The 18,485-nt window shown below is 29.5% G+C and overlaps 3 protein-coding genes across 4 annotated transcripts in view; 1 reads left to right on the top strand and 2 right to left on the bottom strand.

The window, feature by feature from the left end:
- Positions 1–3,281, top strand: LOC123299759 (ran-specific GTPase-activating protein-like). The gene is made up of 4 exons (XM_044882094.1): positions 1–146; positions 223–420; positions 907–1,141; positions 1,658–3,281. The coding sequence occupies exons 1-4, from the start codon at positions 132–134 to the stop codon at positions 1,930–1,932; spliced, it is 723 nt and encodes a 240-aa protein (XP_044738029.1). The 5' UTR covers positions 1–131; the 3' UTR covers positions 1,933–3,281.
- A 136-nt stretch (positions 3,282–3,417) lies between these two features.
- On the bottom strand, positions 3,418–5,280 carry LOC123300591 (protein windbeutel). The gene is made up of 2 exons (XM_044883184.1): positions 4,609–5,280; positions 3,418–3,708 (listed from the first exon to the last, which is right to left on the bottom strand). Exons 1-2 carry the CDS (start codon positions 5,167–5,169, stop codon positions 3,466–3,468), a joined length of 804 nt encoding a protein of 267 aa, XP_044739119.1. The 5' UTR covers positions 5,170–5,280; the 3' UTR covers positions 3,418–3,465.
- Positions 5,281–6,800: 1,520 nt separating this feature from the next.
- Positions 6,801–18,485, bottom strand: part of LOC123300986 (alpha-tocopherol transfer protein-like) — a 106,206-nt gene continuing 94,521 nt past the window's right edge. For both annotated transcript variants that reach the window (XM_044883688.1, XM_044883686.1), the window contains exons 2-4: positions 10,264–10,576; positions 9,698–10,058; positions 6,801–7,465 (exon numbers count right to left, since the gene is read on the bottom strand). In XM_044883688.1, the coding sequence (XP_044739623.1) occupies positions 7,190–7,465; positions 9,698–10,058; positions 10,264–10,556 (930 nt within the window). In that variant the 5' untranslated portion in view covers positions 10,557–10,576 and the 3' untranslated portion in view covers positions 6,801–7,189. The remainder of the gene's footprint in view (positions 7,466–9,697; positions 10,059–10,263; positions 10,577–18,485) is intronic.

The following is an 18,485-nucleotide window of genomic DNA, read 5'->3' as shown; positions in this document are numbered from 1 at the left end:
CTATTGAGCAGCTGTATACTAGTTTTAATACATATTAAAAATTAGCTTGTTTTCTTTAACCGTCAATTAAAATTTATACAATTATTTTACTAGTTTTATACAAAAGTAGAAAAACATAAACGATTAAAAAAATGTCTGGGGAAAATGTAAATATGAATTTTTGAACACAAATTATCGTAACCTGATTAAAATATGTTTTTTTTTTTTGCATTTCCATTTAAGGGTATAGCTACAGAGATTTTAAATAATTCAACAAGTGATGATTCGACTGAACATGAGTTCGAACCACAATTTGAGCCAATTATTACTTTGCCTGAAGTGGAAGTTTCATTAAATGAGGAGCATGAAGAGGAATTGGTTAAATTACGTGCAAAATTATTTCGTTTTGACACTACCGATGTAGAACAGTCGCAATGGAAGGTTAGTTTTTGAGTTCAAAATAAATGTTTTCTTTCAGTATTAGACATTGTGGCGATTTTAATACTCCATATCATGTTTCTAGATGAAATTTTAAATATTTATCCTTCGAACAAAAAGTTTTTATGGATAGGTAGCTGAAATAATTGCCATAGCCGAAAAAATTATTCAGTTTCTGTCATTTGACTTACTATAAATTATATTCTATTTTCCATTCAATTTTACCAAAATATTATAATTCGTATTTTAATTTTATTATATTGAAAATAAGAAGGCACGGTTCCCGAATGAACTCGTTTTTAGGTTATGAAAACAAGCGAAAATGAAAATCCTTACTCATATCATCAGGAAAGTGTATCGTTATAAGCTGCCTGTATCCTTTTTTCTTGATTTCACCTAATTTGCTGAACTTTGTTTTTTAAATATAAGAGTTTCCACTTTTTATGGCAATAATTTCCACAGGTTTAGAAAATTGCTTCATTTTTACAGGAACGTGGTACCGGTGAGGTGAAAATTTTGAAGCATAAGGAAAATCATTCATGTCGTGTTGTAATGCGACGTGATAAAACTTTCAAAATATGCGCAAATCATTTTATCACCCCGTGGATGTCATTGAAGCCAAGTTTTGGATCAGATCGTGCATGGGTATGGACTGTTATGGCTGACTTTGCTGACGAAACTGCCAAAACTGAATGTTTAGCCATACGGTTTGCAAGTGCAGCAAGTAAGCAATCATTTTTTTAACAAAATTTACTTTTTATGGGGCCACAAAATTTAAAATTTTTTTCCTTGTTGATGGTGACTTCATATCAATAATAAAAAGTGAAGTCTTCTGCTCAAAAATAGAACAGAGAAATAAAATAAAACTCATCTTATTTTCGACGTTTCACAATTTATTTAATTCTTCATCAGGCTCTTTAAAAGGAATATGAAAAAGGCAATTGTTACACCGTTACTCCAAACAATGATTGGAAGATTCTTTGCTTGGAGTTCTTACTTATTGAACTTTTTTTTTTTTATTTATCCTATTATAGAACCTGATGACTAAGATAATTTTCTGCTGAAATAGTTCCATTATAAAAATGTTTTCATTCAACTAAAACGGTCTTACTTTTTATGTCCGCGTAAAACGTAATTTTGCCTTGTATTTCTTTATTTTTATTTGCTAATCAATGGAAAGAAATATTCTAAGAACCTTTAGAGTTGTATTTTTAGTTATGTGATAATTATTTATTTTTAGTTGCTAACCAATGGAAAGAGAAATTCGAAGAAGCTCAAAAAATTGTGACCGAACAATGCGATTTATATAGAAATAATCCTGTAGGGGATTCCATCACAGATTCTGGTCAATCGAGTGAAGAAGATCCAGAGAGTCCCAAGCAAGAAGCTAAAAAGGATGAACAAAAAGGAGATGAAAAAGTATCCTCAGCATCTTCCTCAGTAACTGACACAAAAGAAACAGAATCAGCTAAAGAAGTAACAGATAAATTAGCGAATTTAGATGTTACTAAGTAATTTATTTTTCTACGTTATATGCTTATTTTAAGTACATTCCTCGCAGTTGTATAGAAAGATGTTTAAAATCTCTCCCATACCCCCGGATGAAATGAAAAAAAAGTCACTAATCTCCGTTCGCTTGTCTCATATTATTAAGTGTGAATTTTTATGAATTTCATAATTTTCTTCCATTTTTTTTAATTTAAAATAATGTTAAAATATTTCTTTATTAAATGTTAAAATATATATGCCCTTATTTTTTCTAAAGAACGAGGTTATTTTTGAACTTCAAATAAGAATCACAACTGCTCAAATACAAAATTCCGGGATGAATGAAATTGAATTATAACAAGATTTTATTGAATTCGTAAAATAATTTGATCCCGGTCAATTCTTCATAATTATATTCGATTCAATTTCAATCACCCTTGAAGTCGAAAACATCACAATTTTATAAACATTTATTTCCGAACTGTAGGTATACGATTTTTCTAAGAATCATTACAGGTCAAAAGATTGCATGCTGTTTTGAATGAGTTGAAATCGATGATTTTAGTTTTCGTATGTAAACTCAAAAATTTGTACTCAATATTTTATCCCCGCAACTTTCTTTACAAAAGACTGGTATAAACTAATGGAATTTTCACGAATTTTCGTGTTTTATAACTACTAACAAATATAAAATATTCATAAAATCTTTGTTACAGGGTGCATTTATAAAATGGTACTCGTAGAAATTAGAAATTCATTGTCTACATGTCCTTAAAATTTAATAACTATGATTTATATGCATATTTTTTTAAACAATAACTCGTAAACGGGACCATGGTCAAAATTTCATCTTTTTCAAGCTATACAATGAGAATACGTTTGATATTTGCTATTGCAGAGCTTGAAAATGATAAAACTATATTATCGAAACGTTGTTCGTTAACTAAACGTCATTAATTTTCTGTCCACTTTCCCGTTAGCAAGTTATTACTTAATATTTAATATTTTTTCTTCTATTTCATTTTCAATCGTTTTTATAAATAATCATATTTCACAGACTTATGTATTAATTTAGATGGCTAACTAAATTCGAGCTACACAGCGAGCAATATATCGCAGTCGTTGGTACCTCATGATTTCAGCGACTGATCGCCTCCTTTATATTACGGATCTTGAATAATCTTTGGTAAATTTCTGTTTGTTGCTGTTTAGCCTTGTTTTATTGTTGAAAATTATGTTTCGGAGAGGATTCTCTCCATCCTTTTGGAAAAATATATAAGTAATAGCCAACTAGATAAAATACATACCTTTGATTTAATTGGTTATATAATTATTTAACTCACCTTAAAATGAAATATTACTACCCCCCCCCCCTTGCCCCATAATTATTATGAATTGTTAAGTAACAATTTTACAACTTTTTATGTAAAAATATTTTTGTATTGTATTGGAAAAAATGAAAATAAAATTTGAAATAAATAATTTTCATTAAATTTTTTTGGCTTTTTTTTTTTTATAATAAGTATGAACACAAAAATTATCACAAATTTTACAAAATTTTTACAGTTCTCCTTTTACTTCTGGTGTGAACCCAACTCGATCAGAATCCGGGTATTCAACAATATCGATAAATGAACGTATAATATTTAAACGTTCTTCCATTTCTCTACGTTTTTCGGCTGTCAAACTTTTTGTTGATCGTAAAATATTTTCTACGCGTAATTTTTCATTTTCGGGGAATCGATCACCTTTTTCGTTGATTTTTTCCATTGTACGAATGTAAATTTTACCTCGTCGTTTATCCTAAAAACAATTGATTCGTTTAATAAAAGTGTAAATAACTTAACAAATAAGTTTGTGTTTAGGAATGTTAATAATAATCGAATGGAATTTTCTTATCAAAAAAACTTTTAACAAAAAGAAAACCGACTTCAAAAACAAATTAATATACACTAAAAAGTAAAAAAATAACGATAATATAATGTAGTTCAAACTAGTGTCATGTTTGGAGTCGGTGTCAGCCAAGGAAACAACTCTGACAGAACGGTTTGCTACATTAGCTTGGCTGACACCGACTCCAAAAATAACAATAATTTGAACTACATTATATTATCGTTATTTTTTTACTTTTTAGTGCATATTAATTTGTTTTGGAAAAGTTTTTCTTTTTGTTAAAAGTATTTTTTTATTTTGTGATTTTAAGTTAATCTGAAGTACCTACATTAACTAATTTGTCACTAAAAAAAGAATAATCGAAATCGATTGGCGTGATATTAAGTTATTTGAACTCTTTTGTCGTGCATACTTAATGCAAATTTAAGACTTTTATAGCTTTCTCATGAATGCCGTTCTCAGAACTGAACCAAAATGAAATGGGACCACACGGGAAGTACCAGCTTTCAAATAGAAAAGGAGTCATTAAAATTGATTCACCCAGTCGAAAGTTCTAAGGTAACAAACATTTAAAAAAAAATACAGCCGAATTGAGAACCTCGTCCTTTTTTGTTTGAAGTAGGTTAAAAAATTAAATTGGACGTGGATTATTATGTGTCTCATTCTTATTGTTGACGTGTATATAATATTTATCTAAGTACGTAGTATAGGGACGCTGCATTGTTTAATTGCATACCCAAGGTTTTATCATGGGTGAAAAGGTTTCTAACGCAAGATTTAAGATAAAGAAATATTATAGTCATTACATACCTCTTCTCCTACCAAATCTTCCAAATAAAATTCCGCTTCTCCTAAAAGCTCTAATCGTTTATCATGTGGTTTGCTAACATATTTTCGTGCTATTTTATCAAACATCTCCAAACATCCTGGTAGTCCCATATATAATTTCGGTGCATTTTCTCGAATAAATTGTTTAATATTCTCCGCCGTAAATTCTTTTGAATCCGGGAAATCAATTGGTTGATTTTTACCACGTACAAATAATTTTAATACTGGAAAATTCGATTTATCCACTTTGTATCGGTCAGCTAAAATTTCATTTTCTTTGTCACCATAATCTTTAACACCAACTTCAGCTAACATTAAATCGGAACTCCCAACTAAATCTCTGGCCAAATTTTTAAAAATATCATATTTTTCGCCGTATGGAAATGCCACGTCAAATTTAACTAACGATACGGGAAATTTATTTATTAATTTATCGAATGTTAATTCATTTAAGGACACTGATGCAATTGGTTCGGAATGTATTTGATTAATTAATACTATTATTGTAATTAAAGGTTTAATTAACGTATTTATTGAATTCATTATTTGGTTTTATTTCAAAACACAGTCTTTTTTCAAATGATTACGGTTTTTTGTTTTGAGGTAGCCGGTTCGTTACTAATGCTTACGTTGTTTTGCCTTTGGTCAGGTGTAGTAAATGAAGTCAATTAGCATGAACATAAATAAACAATTTTTTTATCCAATCAGAAATAATTTCGTGGCCTAGTCATTATAACTGTCAATTCATTGACTATGCTACCTTTGTGATATACTACAAAGATGGCAGTAATGTAAATATATTGCCTATACTTAAAATAAAGTAATAAATTGAATGTTTCAAAGAAAATAAAAATTAACGAGTGTTTCCTGTTCGTTTCTTAATATTAACCAGTGAAGCCACTTGAAACAAAAGGGGGTGTTGTAAATAGGAATTTTGGAAAAGTTTGATCTCATATTAACATTGCATAAAATCTTCGAGCGTGCACTCTAGAAAAATTAAATTCCAATACTTACAAGAATTGAACAATCAGGAAATTTAACTTTCTAAGGATATTTTAATTATAAAATCGAATTTATTGGAATTTTTATTCAAAAATGTTTCGTTGAATTACTGATAATTTTTGTTTGCTTGAAAAAACACGAAAATCTTGTTCATTTTATGTTGATTGAAAAAATAGCTTACAAAAACACCTCTCATGTACGATTTTAATTGAAATATAAGAAACTACGAATCCAACCGTCAAAGTGCCCCGATTTTTAAATTATATAGATTAAAATAACTCTAGAAAATGATTCTTCCAAAACGCAGATGAACAAATTTTTCTTACAGTTATTTTAAGGAATGAATACTCATTAAAAAAAATTAAAAAAATCATAAAAATTATTATTTTGTTTTATAATTCGGATGTAACTTTGTATATGGAGTAGTTTTGAGTCACATAACTAAAAAATCGAAATTTTTTTATCGATTTAATTAGAAGTTTTTGAGATACTGAAAAATTTTGAGATATTGAAAATACTAGTAAATGCATTAATTCCGGATCAGTTTTGGAGATATCAAGAAAAATATTGATTTGATCGTCAAATTAACTTAATTTTTATGTTTTTGGGTTCAAAACAACATGAATAATACAATAACTCGAATTGATATTGCGATTAAACGAGAAATTGGTCTAGGATATTATCCTCTATAATTATTTTACTCGGCAAAGGTTCCTGATTTTGAATTTTTTGTGTCAAAATGACTCAAAAAATGAATTTCATCCAAAATGGAAGCAACATTTTTTTCCCGAATTAAAAATCAATTTTATTTAGCGATTGGGTGAGTAGTTTTTGAGATATGGTCTAAAATACTGTGGTAAAAGCTTCTATTTCGGAGCAGTTTTGGATATATTTCGAAAATTGCTCATATTTAATCATCAAACGTGTCTAATTTTTATGTTTTTTGGGTCAAAATAAACCTGAATCATCAAAAAATATGGAAATTTGTTTTATATTGCAATTCAGGCGACAAGTATGAAGTATCGACGATATTGAAGAATTGCTTCAGGATATCACTCCACTCAAACGTCTGAGTAAATGCTCTTCTAATCCATAATAACTCTATAGATAAGTAACTTTTTTATTTCGAAACTATCACCAGGGAAATAAATAGGAAAAATAACTCGATGTTAAATTATTAATCTTTTATTTTCATATAAATAAAAACCTGTACAAATTACCATAAAAAACAAAAACAGCTAAAAATTACGGCTAAAATCACAACCACTTATAGAAAATTGAGGAAATCGATTATAGCTTTCTGAATTACCCTCTCTCACATTCTCAGTTTAGTGTAAAACTTGCTCAAAACCGTATCAGAAGTAAAATAAACAGTTTCGATATTCTTGCGATTATCTTCTTATTTCTCATACTTCAATTTTGTTGTTTCTAGTTGATTTTAAGCTTAACTGAGAATATAAGGTTAACTGAAAATAAAGGAAATCAAACGACGTTTCCAGGTATAAAGAAACTACAATCGAAGAATACGTAATAATTTATAGAATACCAAAACTTATTAAGCCTAATCAATTTCTAATTTTGTAAAACTTGATTCGTAACTATCTCCATTTGTTGTTCCATTCGTTCCACTAGAATTTTTTTTATTTGAAAGAGCCTCATGTCTTTGCGTTTGTTCGGCGGTAAAATAAGGAACAATGGTTTCTAATTCTTTACAATTTTTAGCATGTAATACTTCTATTGAATCTAAATCACCACCATAATCACTGGGCAAACAATTTTTTGAAATATGTTTTTCCATAAATTCTTCCATATCTAAACTTGATGGATGAAGTTGCATCTGCAAGAAAAAATAAAAAAACTTTTAAAAATTCCATTGAAAAAAAAGTTTTTGGGAAGTGTCTCTAAAATTACCATGGGCGATTCTAGAAGCTTTAAAGGTTGGTACGAGGTTTCATTGTGGCACCTTGACCCCAATATACAATTTATAAAAAATTAGTGAATTGAAAAGAGATTGGAGCCTTAAGTAATTATTAAACAAAAATCAAAAGTTAAATTATACTATTAAAAAATTTTAAGATTGAAAAATTTGTTTTATAGTTTTCGAGGCTAAAATTTAAACCAAATTGTTATAATTATCATGTTTACCCTCTTTGGAAAAGGCAAAAATAGAGGTAAAAATTTTGTAGCTGATTTGAAGGACAAGTGAAATTTATAAAGTTTTAAAACTTCTAAACCGATTTTCTTGAAACATAACTAAAAGCACTCTCGATTAAATTTAAACCTTTCAAAAAAAAATCAAAATCAGATCATTCGTTTAGGAGCTACGATGCCACAGGCAGACAAAGACAAACACAAACGCATACGCAACACCCCTCTTTTTGCATAGAAGGGGGAGGTTAAAAATAATTTCCTTAGAGATTTTTGTCCCAATAATTACGCAAATCAGGTCCATAAGTCATACAGATTTTGTACCCGTGGATACAACGGCATACCTATCTAATTTCTTCAAGATTAAATTCGCTTAGAATAAAGTTTTCGCGAATACGATACAAAGACTTTATATAGAATTTTTATGATTTAAAAAAAATTGTATCCTATTAAGAATGATTCAATTCCAGTTTCTTATGTTTGCAAGTCTGCTTATTACAAAGCTGTGAATACTACCGCCTTTGCCGATTTTGATATTAATCGATTAACTCAACGTTTAAAAATGGTTCAAAAATAAAAATTATGACAGAACTGTGTATAGACTTATACGGAACGATTATGGCAAATTTAACCTTCGAACAAGTCGTAAAATTGTGCAAAAATTCGGTATTTGCTTACTGTGATAGAATAGCGGAAGACACGGAATTATCAGTTCACCGTCGTTCACAAATTTAAATAATCGAAAATTTCCTTAAGCCAATCAACTGTTGAAGATGAAGAGGCGACCATTTGACTGACATCGTTGTTATTAATTTAATGATTTATACTTAATATTCGATTAATAACAAGTGAAAACAAACAACTGACTGAGTTAATTGTTGAAATACCATGCATAGTGAGTGTTGATTTCTTTATCACATAACACATACATACATGTAACACATACATAACTGATATTCAAGTATGGTATATACTATAAAATTTCCGCCTAATTGGCGCCCTCACGGGTAAACAGTGGAGTTTACGAAAAAATGTTTCAAGCAAAAGTTGTTTATTTTTTGATAAGGAACATTTTTTACATTTAAACTTTTGTTCTATCTCTAACGGTTTACAAGATGGAGCCTACGGACCCGAGACCCAATTGACCTATGATGCTCATTTACGAACTTGACCTCACTTTTTACGTCCTGAGTACGCTGTAAAAAATTTCAGCTCGATATCTTTTTTCGTTTTTGAGTTATCGTGTCCACAGACGGACGGACGGACGGACAACCGGAAATGGACTAATTAGGTGATTTTATGAACACCTATGATAAAAATTTTTTCTTAGCATCATTAGTTTTAAGCGTTACAAACTTGGGACTAAACTTAATATACTATGTTTATTTCATATATACATGGTATAAAAATGTAACTAAGATACTATTACATTTTGTGTGATTTTTAAAATTAAAGTTAGGAAACTCAAGTTAGGCGGTGTGCCCAGGGTAGCGGGTTCGATTCCCGCCGCCGCAACAAAAATTAATTTAATTAATTTTTGTGATAGGCTGGTGTAGTGCATGGTATATACATGAAAGACGTGCACTCAGCCTCTGAAATTGCAGAGCTGATAAATGAAATTATCAGCGAAAAGGTGGTAAAACACATATATGGTATCACAATGGGCTCTATAGCCTAAGTGTGTCCTTCATGGACAGCCAATATAACCTTACCTAACCTAGAAAACTCAAATTGAATAACCCTTTAACTGTAAATTACAAATTCAGATACTTTTTAACATAATATGTTCTAAATCTTCTATGATACCTATTAGGTAATCATTTTCCTGATTTTTGAACTTAATAGGTGAAAATAAAAATTGACTTCATTTTCGTGAAAATTATTTTACTTTAACTACTTATAAAAAATTTACAATACTTACCATATCTAAAATTTCTGCCCTTAAAAATGGTTTCAAAATGGATAAAACTTTATCGAAAAATGAAACCACATTTAAAATATGTATCGAATGCAATCTACATGGTAGGGCTTCTTGTAGATAATTACAAAATTTACGAACTGCTCCAAGTTTGGTCCGTGTTAAATGCATTAATCCTACCCCACGCATATCAAATAAGAAAATTAATCCTTTTGGAGGTCCTTTATATACAGCTAAATCTATGGTCATAAACAAACATTTCATTGCTACATCCATGGTGTACGAACTTGGAGAGGTATCCTTTAATCGATGGACAATTATTCGATATCCATCAACAGTATCAACTGGCAAAACAGCAAATTCCCTGAAAAAGAAGAATGAAAATAATGTTTACGTAATAAAAGAAACTACTCAAATTTGGATGATTCAATATTTTTAAATTCTAAAATTATTTCTAACAGTGTGTCGCATTTAAGATAAAGGCACCTTCATATTTTCCTTATTTATAGAAATATCGATTTGATGTGGGGGTGTCTTCATCTAAAATGCACACACTGTATATTACTTACAATGCTTTAAGCTGTGACGCAATATCAGCCCGAGTAACTTCACGATTGTCAAATAATTCTGGTCCATGTTTTTTAGCATTGAAATACTCTCGTAAACATTTTTTCGTAGGTTCCACATTAAATTCACATGCACTGATAAATAATACTAGTTGGGCATTGGTTAAATTTTTTGGTATATCTTTCTGATCCTCAATCCATTTCCGGATTTCTGTTATGAGCTCTTTGGATGGTTCTCCACGTTTTATTAATGGTTCTGGATCGTATCCCAAATTTAAAAGCGCGTTGTTTGCCATTGTTGGGAGTGTTTTCGAAACTATAAAAAAAAAATTTTTGGTTAGCTAAAAATAAATTTTTATCTGAAAATTCTTGCTCGTAAAATTCTAAAGAAAGATAAAGGTTTTTTATTTATGTGTGTAACAATCGTAGATGGAAAATTTGGGATTTTGAACAAGATAACTTTTAACACTGTTACTGTACATATTTCTGAAAGGTTATCAAATTTGCCCAAAAAAGTCAAAGAGCTGTTTATTTTTATCAATTATAATGTAAGTGAAAATTTATTGGAGAAAGTTAGAATTGTTAGAATTTGAGAAAATCCCAACAATTGTTATGAATGGCGTTCTGATCGAAATCTCGACTTATTTTTCGAACTAGGAGCGATATTTAAATATGGTAAAGTCGTTTTGCTTTTATATTTTATTTTCTTAATGGCTTTTTATTTATTATTTAATTTTAAATTTCAATTTAAAATAAATAATTTCATATTAGATTTTTTGCGTTTCCTTGAAATACTTTTTTTATCTTTTACCGTACGTGTATGATAAATTTGAAATAATAAGCAGGCATAACATTGCATCATCATCTTGAATATCCGATATCCGATATTCAATAATATCTTAAAAATTATAAATTAGAATTTTTCTTAGGCATACATATATCTGATCTTAACCAGGGAGATATTTAAGGGGTTAAGTTTTTATTAGTGATTTTATTTATTTCATAAAAGTAACAATACTATATATCATTACGTCATGTTTTAAGTTGATTTCACCCAAATTTGAAAATAAAATGGTTCAAACGAAAAATGTTAGTTTTAAAGGCATACATTTTATACTGGCATCGAATTCGATCTAAGTTTTCAGGTTCAATTAAAACCTCACCCTGATTCATAATTGACAAACATTAGATGAACGCTTTAAATTAGGAAATTTTTCTTTATAAATACGCAAACATTTTTATACCATGTATATATGAAATATACATAGTATATTAAGTTTAGTCCAAAGTTTGTAACGCTTAAAAAATAATGATGCTAGGAAAAAAATTTTGTCATAGGTGCTCATAAAATCACCTAATTAGTCCATTTCCGGTTGTCCGCACGTCCGTCCGTCTGTGGACACGATAACTCAAAAACGAAAAAAGATATCGAGCTGAAATTTTTACAACGTACTCAGGACGTAAAAAGTGAGGTCAAGTTCGTTAATGAGCATCATAGGTCAATTGGGTCTTGGGTCCGTAGGACCCATCTTGTAAACCGTTAGAGATAGAACAAAAGTTTAAATGTAAAAATGTTCCTTATCAAAAATTAAACAACTTTTGTTTGAAACATTTTTTCGTAAACATCACTGTTTACTCGTGAGGGCGCGAATTAGGCGGAAATTTTATAATATGTGCTATACTTGATTATTAGTTATGTGTGTGTCACATGTTTGTATGTGTAATGTGATAAAGAAATCAACAATGACTATGCATGGTATTTCAACAATTAATTCAGTCAATTGTTTGTTTTCACTTGTTTGTTTGAAACTTTCTTTTTTAAACCGAATAGTTTTGACAGTATAATTGATGGCAAAAATATAGCTTTTTGTGCGTTTGTTCATTCAATTTGAACAAAAATGGTCTTTAAAGAAAAACAAATATCTTTTATTGGATTTATCGGTAAGCAATTATACGAAAAAACAATGTATATGTCCCTATATTCAATATATATTTTTTTGATAAATGTTCCTATATTATTTTGATAGATGTATTTTTTTTAAATAAATATCCCTAGCTGACCTAAGCAATTACCTCAGTTTTTTGCACGTTTCTCACTATACGGAAAGATAGGCGATTCTTAGTCTATGTATAGCTATAAAGTCAATGAGAAATATTCAAGGATTACCTATATCATTCATCATTTTTTCAGCCAACTTTGAACGATAAAATAACAATAAAAAGCCCAGTGTCCTACGAATTTTTTGTGATTTTTGGAAATTCTTGCATATTTCCTTAAAACATAGTATTGAGAATTTAAATTAAATTTTTACACTCGATTTATGTATAGAGTCTGTTATGTTTAGCCGCCAGCTACCTACTCTCGAACGCCAGAGAGCCCACCGTTCGTTTTTTTATAAATCGAAAAGTATTCGTCGAATTTTCCTCAAATATTCAGAGAATATTTTCAAGTATTAGATATACTTTGAGAAAATGCAACACCGATTTGTTTAAAAATGATCCTAAACTTTTAAGATATTTTTCAATAGTAAAAAGTTTATAATCGGAAAAACAAAACTCATACATCACAAAATTCAATAACCAATTTTTGACCAGGTCAAATTTTATTTTCCGGAAATTTCTCCACGGGTTTTTATCTATAAATTTTATTTTAAATGTTATTATTTATATGTTATTTAATAAAATTAATATTTTCTTATTTACCATCCAAGATTTCTTGGGTGCCTCATCTTATTGTGTAGTACGCCGTAGGGTAGAAAGTTTGGTTGGAAATTTTTTTTTCGTTCTTATTTCAATGGGTTTTTGTTTTCTTTACGATAATACCCTAGTTTATGCAAAATGATATTTAAAACGGACGTATGAAAATGATTTTTTTCCCCTCGTCAAAAAAAAAAAATGTTTTCAATGCCAAATAAGAATAAAAGTAATAATTAATGAAATAAGTAATTATATTATAATTGGATTTAATCAAAGTGTAAATAATATTCAAGTGCGGATTCAGGTTGGGAGAATTAGGACAATACTTCTTTTTTCAACCAACCGCGAATTGGTACAGGATACAACATACAGCAAAATTAAACACATGAATAACTTCCCAGTACAGAAAAAACTCAACCGAATCTTATGAAAAATTTCCACGAACGTAAGTACGTACACATACATACACACACATACACACACGTATACACACAGTTCAACTCCAAATTGGTGTTAATGCCATATCCTGGCAAATATATGTTAAAAATTTCGATTTCGAAAATTTGAATTACACTAACTTTCTATACTGGGTAATTATGTTGAGTTTTTGTGTTCAAATATTGTTTGCCTCCATTTGTTGCACACGCATTTAAGCTAGTCTTTTCACTGGCTGGGAGTAAATTGAGCATTTTTATACCATGTATATATGATAGTATATTAAGTTTAGTCCCAAGTTTGTAACGCTTAAAAATATTAATGCTACGACCAAAATTTTGGTATGGGTGTTCATAAAATCACCAAATTAGTCCATTTTCGGTTGTCTGTCCGCCTATCTGTCAACACGATAACTCAAAAACGAAAAATGATATCAAGCTGAAATTTTTACAGGGTGCTCAGGATATAAAAAGTGAGGTCGAGTTCGTAAATGGGCAACATTGGTCAATTGGGTCTTTGAAATTTCATCGAAATGACAAAAAGCCAAGACTACCGAAATTGAATTGTGTTGTGAACCTTTGACTCGTCTACACATATCGGCAAAGAAGCACTCACTCTATTTTTTTCGCTGTTTCTCGACATAACGAGCACAGTGTACCTATGTCCAAGTAAATTTGAATTTATCGGGTTTAACTCGTGACAAGTAATCGAAACTCAAGAACGGGTCGGTATCGAAATCCTTTTATAAAATATGATATCAATGTTGACCACCTTTGGAACTGCAGCGAAAAATTAAAAGTTAAGGGCATTTTAAAATACCGTATGTATCCACTGGCTTCCTCCCTTTAAAAATTTTGAATACGCACTCGAAATTAATCTTAATTACTTACAATTTGTGGATGCATTTTATTAAATATTTTTTATCCTGACACCAATTGACGTTTTAATTATGCATAATTTTAATAAATGTCTTGTTTGGAAGAATTAATCATTTTATTATTCATAGACATAAAAAAATTTTATAGTCGTATATCTTTTGTAGAACAATGGAATTTGAACAAATATCTTTTATATCGGTGACGAAGAAATAATGAAAAACCACATTGTAGAAAAAATAATAGTGCGGGAAAAAATTACACTGGTTAACACAAATTTTTCCACAGAAGCATGACTTTATTTTTTGAAAAGTTTTTGACGTGCTGAATATGCACCTGAGCGCAAAATTCCTTCAGCACGTCACGTTATCGAGAAATTCGTCCCTTAACATGGAAAAAACTTGTTTTTCTTCTTAATTCGAGGTCATATTTTATCGGTGAATAGAGTAAGAGCCAGCGCCTGCCAGACATACGTTAAAGTATAAAAGCTGAATTTTTTTTTCGTATTCTCACTGGTGTAGGGAACAATCTTTGGGGGTTACAAACCTTGACTAACAGTGCCTTCGGTAGGTATCAGGTAATCAGGGGCGCCGTACCCGAGCTCTCTCACGTTAAAGTATAAAAGCTGAAATTTACGCACAGTGTTCAATTGACCATTTTAAGTCAATATTGAAAAAGACAAACCAATCCGATGGGGCTAACACTCCCCCAGACGCGGTAGAAGGTCAAATGCACATAATACACAATCTACTTTTTCTTCCATGATTATGAACTTATTTCACTGCAAGAGTTATTTTATTATTTAAATATGTTCATCATCACGTACTGAATGTAAATACACAAAATCCTTACAAAAATAGGCGGGGGAAGTGCCTCCATTTTAAGGAAAATCTTTTTAGGCTACATCTTCATAATCGTGCGCTTTAGACCAAAAATGGTAATAACTTTTATTGTAGATAATTAAATTACCTACCTTTTTTTGTAAACTAATTTTTTTGTATCACTAACCGTTTATGACTTATACAACTATGACGATTACTTATTGACCATTTGACCGATATGTCTTCTAATGTTAGTTAAAACAAGAAAATGATAATAACTTAAATTTTAAATCTACAAATTCCCTAAAACATTTGCCTTAAATATTTTTTTCTAAGTCACCACATCATAGCGGCTCGAATCTTAGGTCACGTGATATACAGATTAAAAATTTCGGCTCTTAATTTTAATATAATAAAACAATCATGTGCTTTTATGACTCAACATTAGAATATTTCAGTATATTTCTACATAAATTTTAATTTTGATCAAATTTCATAATTTATTTTTCACTACCAAAAATACAAAACCCTATTCTTGTTAAAAATTTTCTACCTCCAAAATGGAGCATTGCAATTTGTTATGGACCTATGGTCTCTTAGCCAATCGTTTAGATACAATGTTAAGTGATGAAGAGATACTACATTCTTATTTGACATTTGACATCTATTTTTATATTTTTATGGGTGTAATAAACAAGAATATCTACTGATTTTAACACTCTTCATTGCGTACTTATGTAAAAGAAGCCATATTAATTATAGCTCCTCTTCCGAGCACATCATCATTATCCAGGCAGGCTTTTTATAAAAGTTGGCATGTAACATAATTATAATTTAGATTTTATTTATTCAAAAACTATTCTGTCACAAAAAATCGACCACAGTCCTTCCCTCGAACTTATTGTTATTTAAATGAGAAAATAATTAAATTTGAATACAGGAAATAGTCAAATTGTAATTTATTTATTAAAAATTTTCAACATAAATAAATAAATTTAATTTCGGATATAATTTTTGTTATCAAAATAAAATATCAACTTGTTTATGACCATGAATTTAATATTTTAAGGTCCATAATTATTAAGCGTATACATTTTGGAACATTGTTATACTTATGGGCGTAGATATACGACCATGAATTTCGATGTATATTAAGCGTGTGTTTTAGAGAACAAACTTAATTTATGGGTCACCTGTAGGCGAAAAAAAACCATACTTAATACCAAAAACACTTAAAAATGAAAATTCATTATTAAAATAAAATGTTATCATATTAAATAATTTTTATTTTCCACCTCTGGAAATACATCAATCTTTATAAACTTTACAATGTGTGGGATTTGTTTTTCACAATATGTCATTATAGATGTTGAAAGTAAAATCTCATTTCAACATAAATTAAACTCCAGGTAAGTAATTTAAAAGCCGAAAAATTCAACCAAAATTTTGTCCGATTGTCTATAAAATTTACAGATTTTTTTTTTAGAATCAAGGAATCTAAGCCAACTTTTGCTATTCGTTGTTTGCGTAGTCATGGTTGGGACAATAAAATCGATGGCAGCGGTTCCAGTGAAAAATTTTGGCGATAAAGGAGGTTGTTATGACAAATTTGCAATTCTTTACATTTACATGTTAATGTTATAGAAATTTTCAAATTAAAATTATTGAAAAACACTAATTAATTAAACTTAATGCATTAAAAATTGTGAAAATAAGAAATCAAATTGCACAAATATTATTTTTCAAATGTAAATTATCATAATTATTTATTTAAACTTGTGAGACAATAATGTTAAATTTTCAATGGAAACGCCTCCAATAAAACTCACACACGATGCGAATACTTTCATTTAAACACCATAATTTTATAACTTACCAGTATAGGAAGCTATTGTAATAGGTCCGATTTTTGAAATCCTTTACAACATATAATTACTATTCATGGTTAGGACAAGGAATTAACACCAATTTGGAGAAGAAGTATATAAGTGAGTGTGTTCGATATCGCGAACCAAAAATGATATCGACTTCGTTGAGGTGTCGATCGAAGCGTGTTAGCGGAAATATGATACGAAGTAGGCGCGAATCGGTTTTTTTTTTTAATTTTTTAAAAAATATTTATAACTATTTATTATCCTGGGAAATCATTCGTTTGGACCTCAAGGGCCGCACCAGACCGGCTTGTTGTTATTTGATCCGATTTTGATGATAACGAGGTGCTAATTATTTTAAAAAGACGAGAAAAAGTAGGTATACTCAACAGCATCCAGATATTCATTTCTGGAGCGAATAGAAAAAGACTCGCGTTTTTATTTGTTTACCTAAGAACATTTCCTAGAAAACTTTTTCCATAACGATGGATTATGATGTAGGTAGTTTTTGTATTTTTATGTAAGTCTATTAAATTGTAGTATTATAATTATTTTGCGATTAAATAAATATAATAATCACCTTTACCATGAAAAATATTACATGCATTTTTCCATTACATGCAAAATAGCACATATGCAGGTAATTACTGCAATTCGTTTTAACTTCTTGTTCTTTTATTAAACACGAAATAATTTACAGCAGTAGAACCAACCACACAAGTTCAAAGTTTACAATATTTTAAAATTGATTGGAAACAGACGTAGCATGTTTATGCTTTAAGTATTTTTTTTTTGCTATTGTATTATAAATATTTATAAAACACTTCTATGGCGGAAAATTTCTAAGCAAGCCATTATGATTATGATTCTTAGAGGTCAGACCAAACAATTTTTGAATAAGAAAAAGAAAAAAATTCGAGTAAATACATTCTTGTAAATGCCCTATATAAGTAGCTAAAATGTTTAATATCCCTTTACGGTGTTAAATTTTTAGATTTGTTAAACTTTGCTTTTTATACCATGTATATGAAATATACCAAGGTATACTAAGTTTAGTCCCAAGTTTGTAACGCTTAAAAATATTGTTACTATGAACAAAATTTTGGTATAGGTGTTCATAAAATCACCTAATTAGTTCATTTCCGGTTGTCTGTCTGTCCGTCTATCTGTCTATCTGTTAACACGATAAGTCAAAAACGAAGCTGAAATTTTTATAACATGATCAGCACATAAAAAGTGAAGCTAAGTTCGTAAATGAGAAACATAGGTCAATTGGGTAAACGCGACTGTTTACCAGTGAGGTCACAAATAGGGACAAAATTTGGTGTCCATTTTCTCTAAAACTATAAAAGATATGCAATTGAATTAATTGTGTTGGTTTTTAAAACTCTTCAAATTTATTTAAAAAAAAAAAAATAATAATGCAAACACTGATATCCAACACATTCTATACAGGGAATTTTGACAATTAACTTAGTCAATTGTTTGTTTTCACTTGTTTATTTTATATTTTGTGTATGCTAAAT

This window comes from Chrysoperla carnea, chromosome 5 (genome assembly GCF_905475395.1).
Source record: "Chrysoperla carnea chromosome 5, inChrCarn1.1, whole genome shotgun sequence".
NCBI classification, from domain to species: Eukaryota; Metazoa; Arthropoda; class Insecta; order Neuroptera; family Chrysopidae; genus Chrysoperla; species Chrysoperla carnea.
This window is presented reverse-complemented; position numbering and strand designations above follow the sequence as displayed.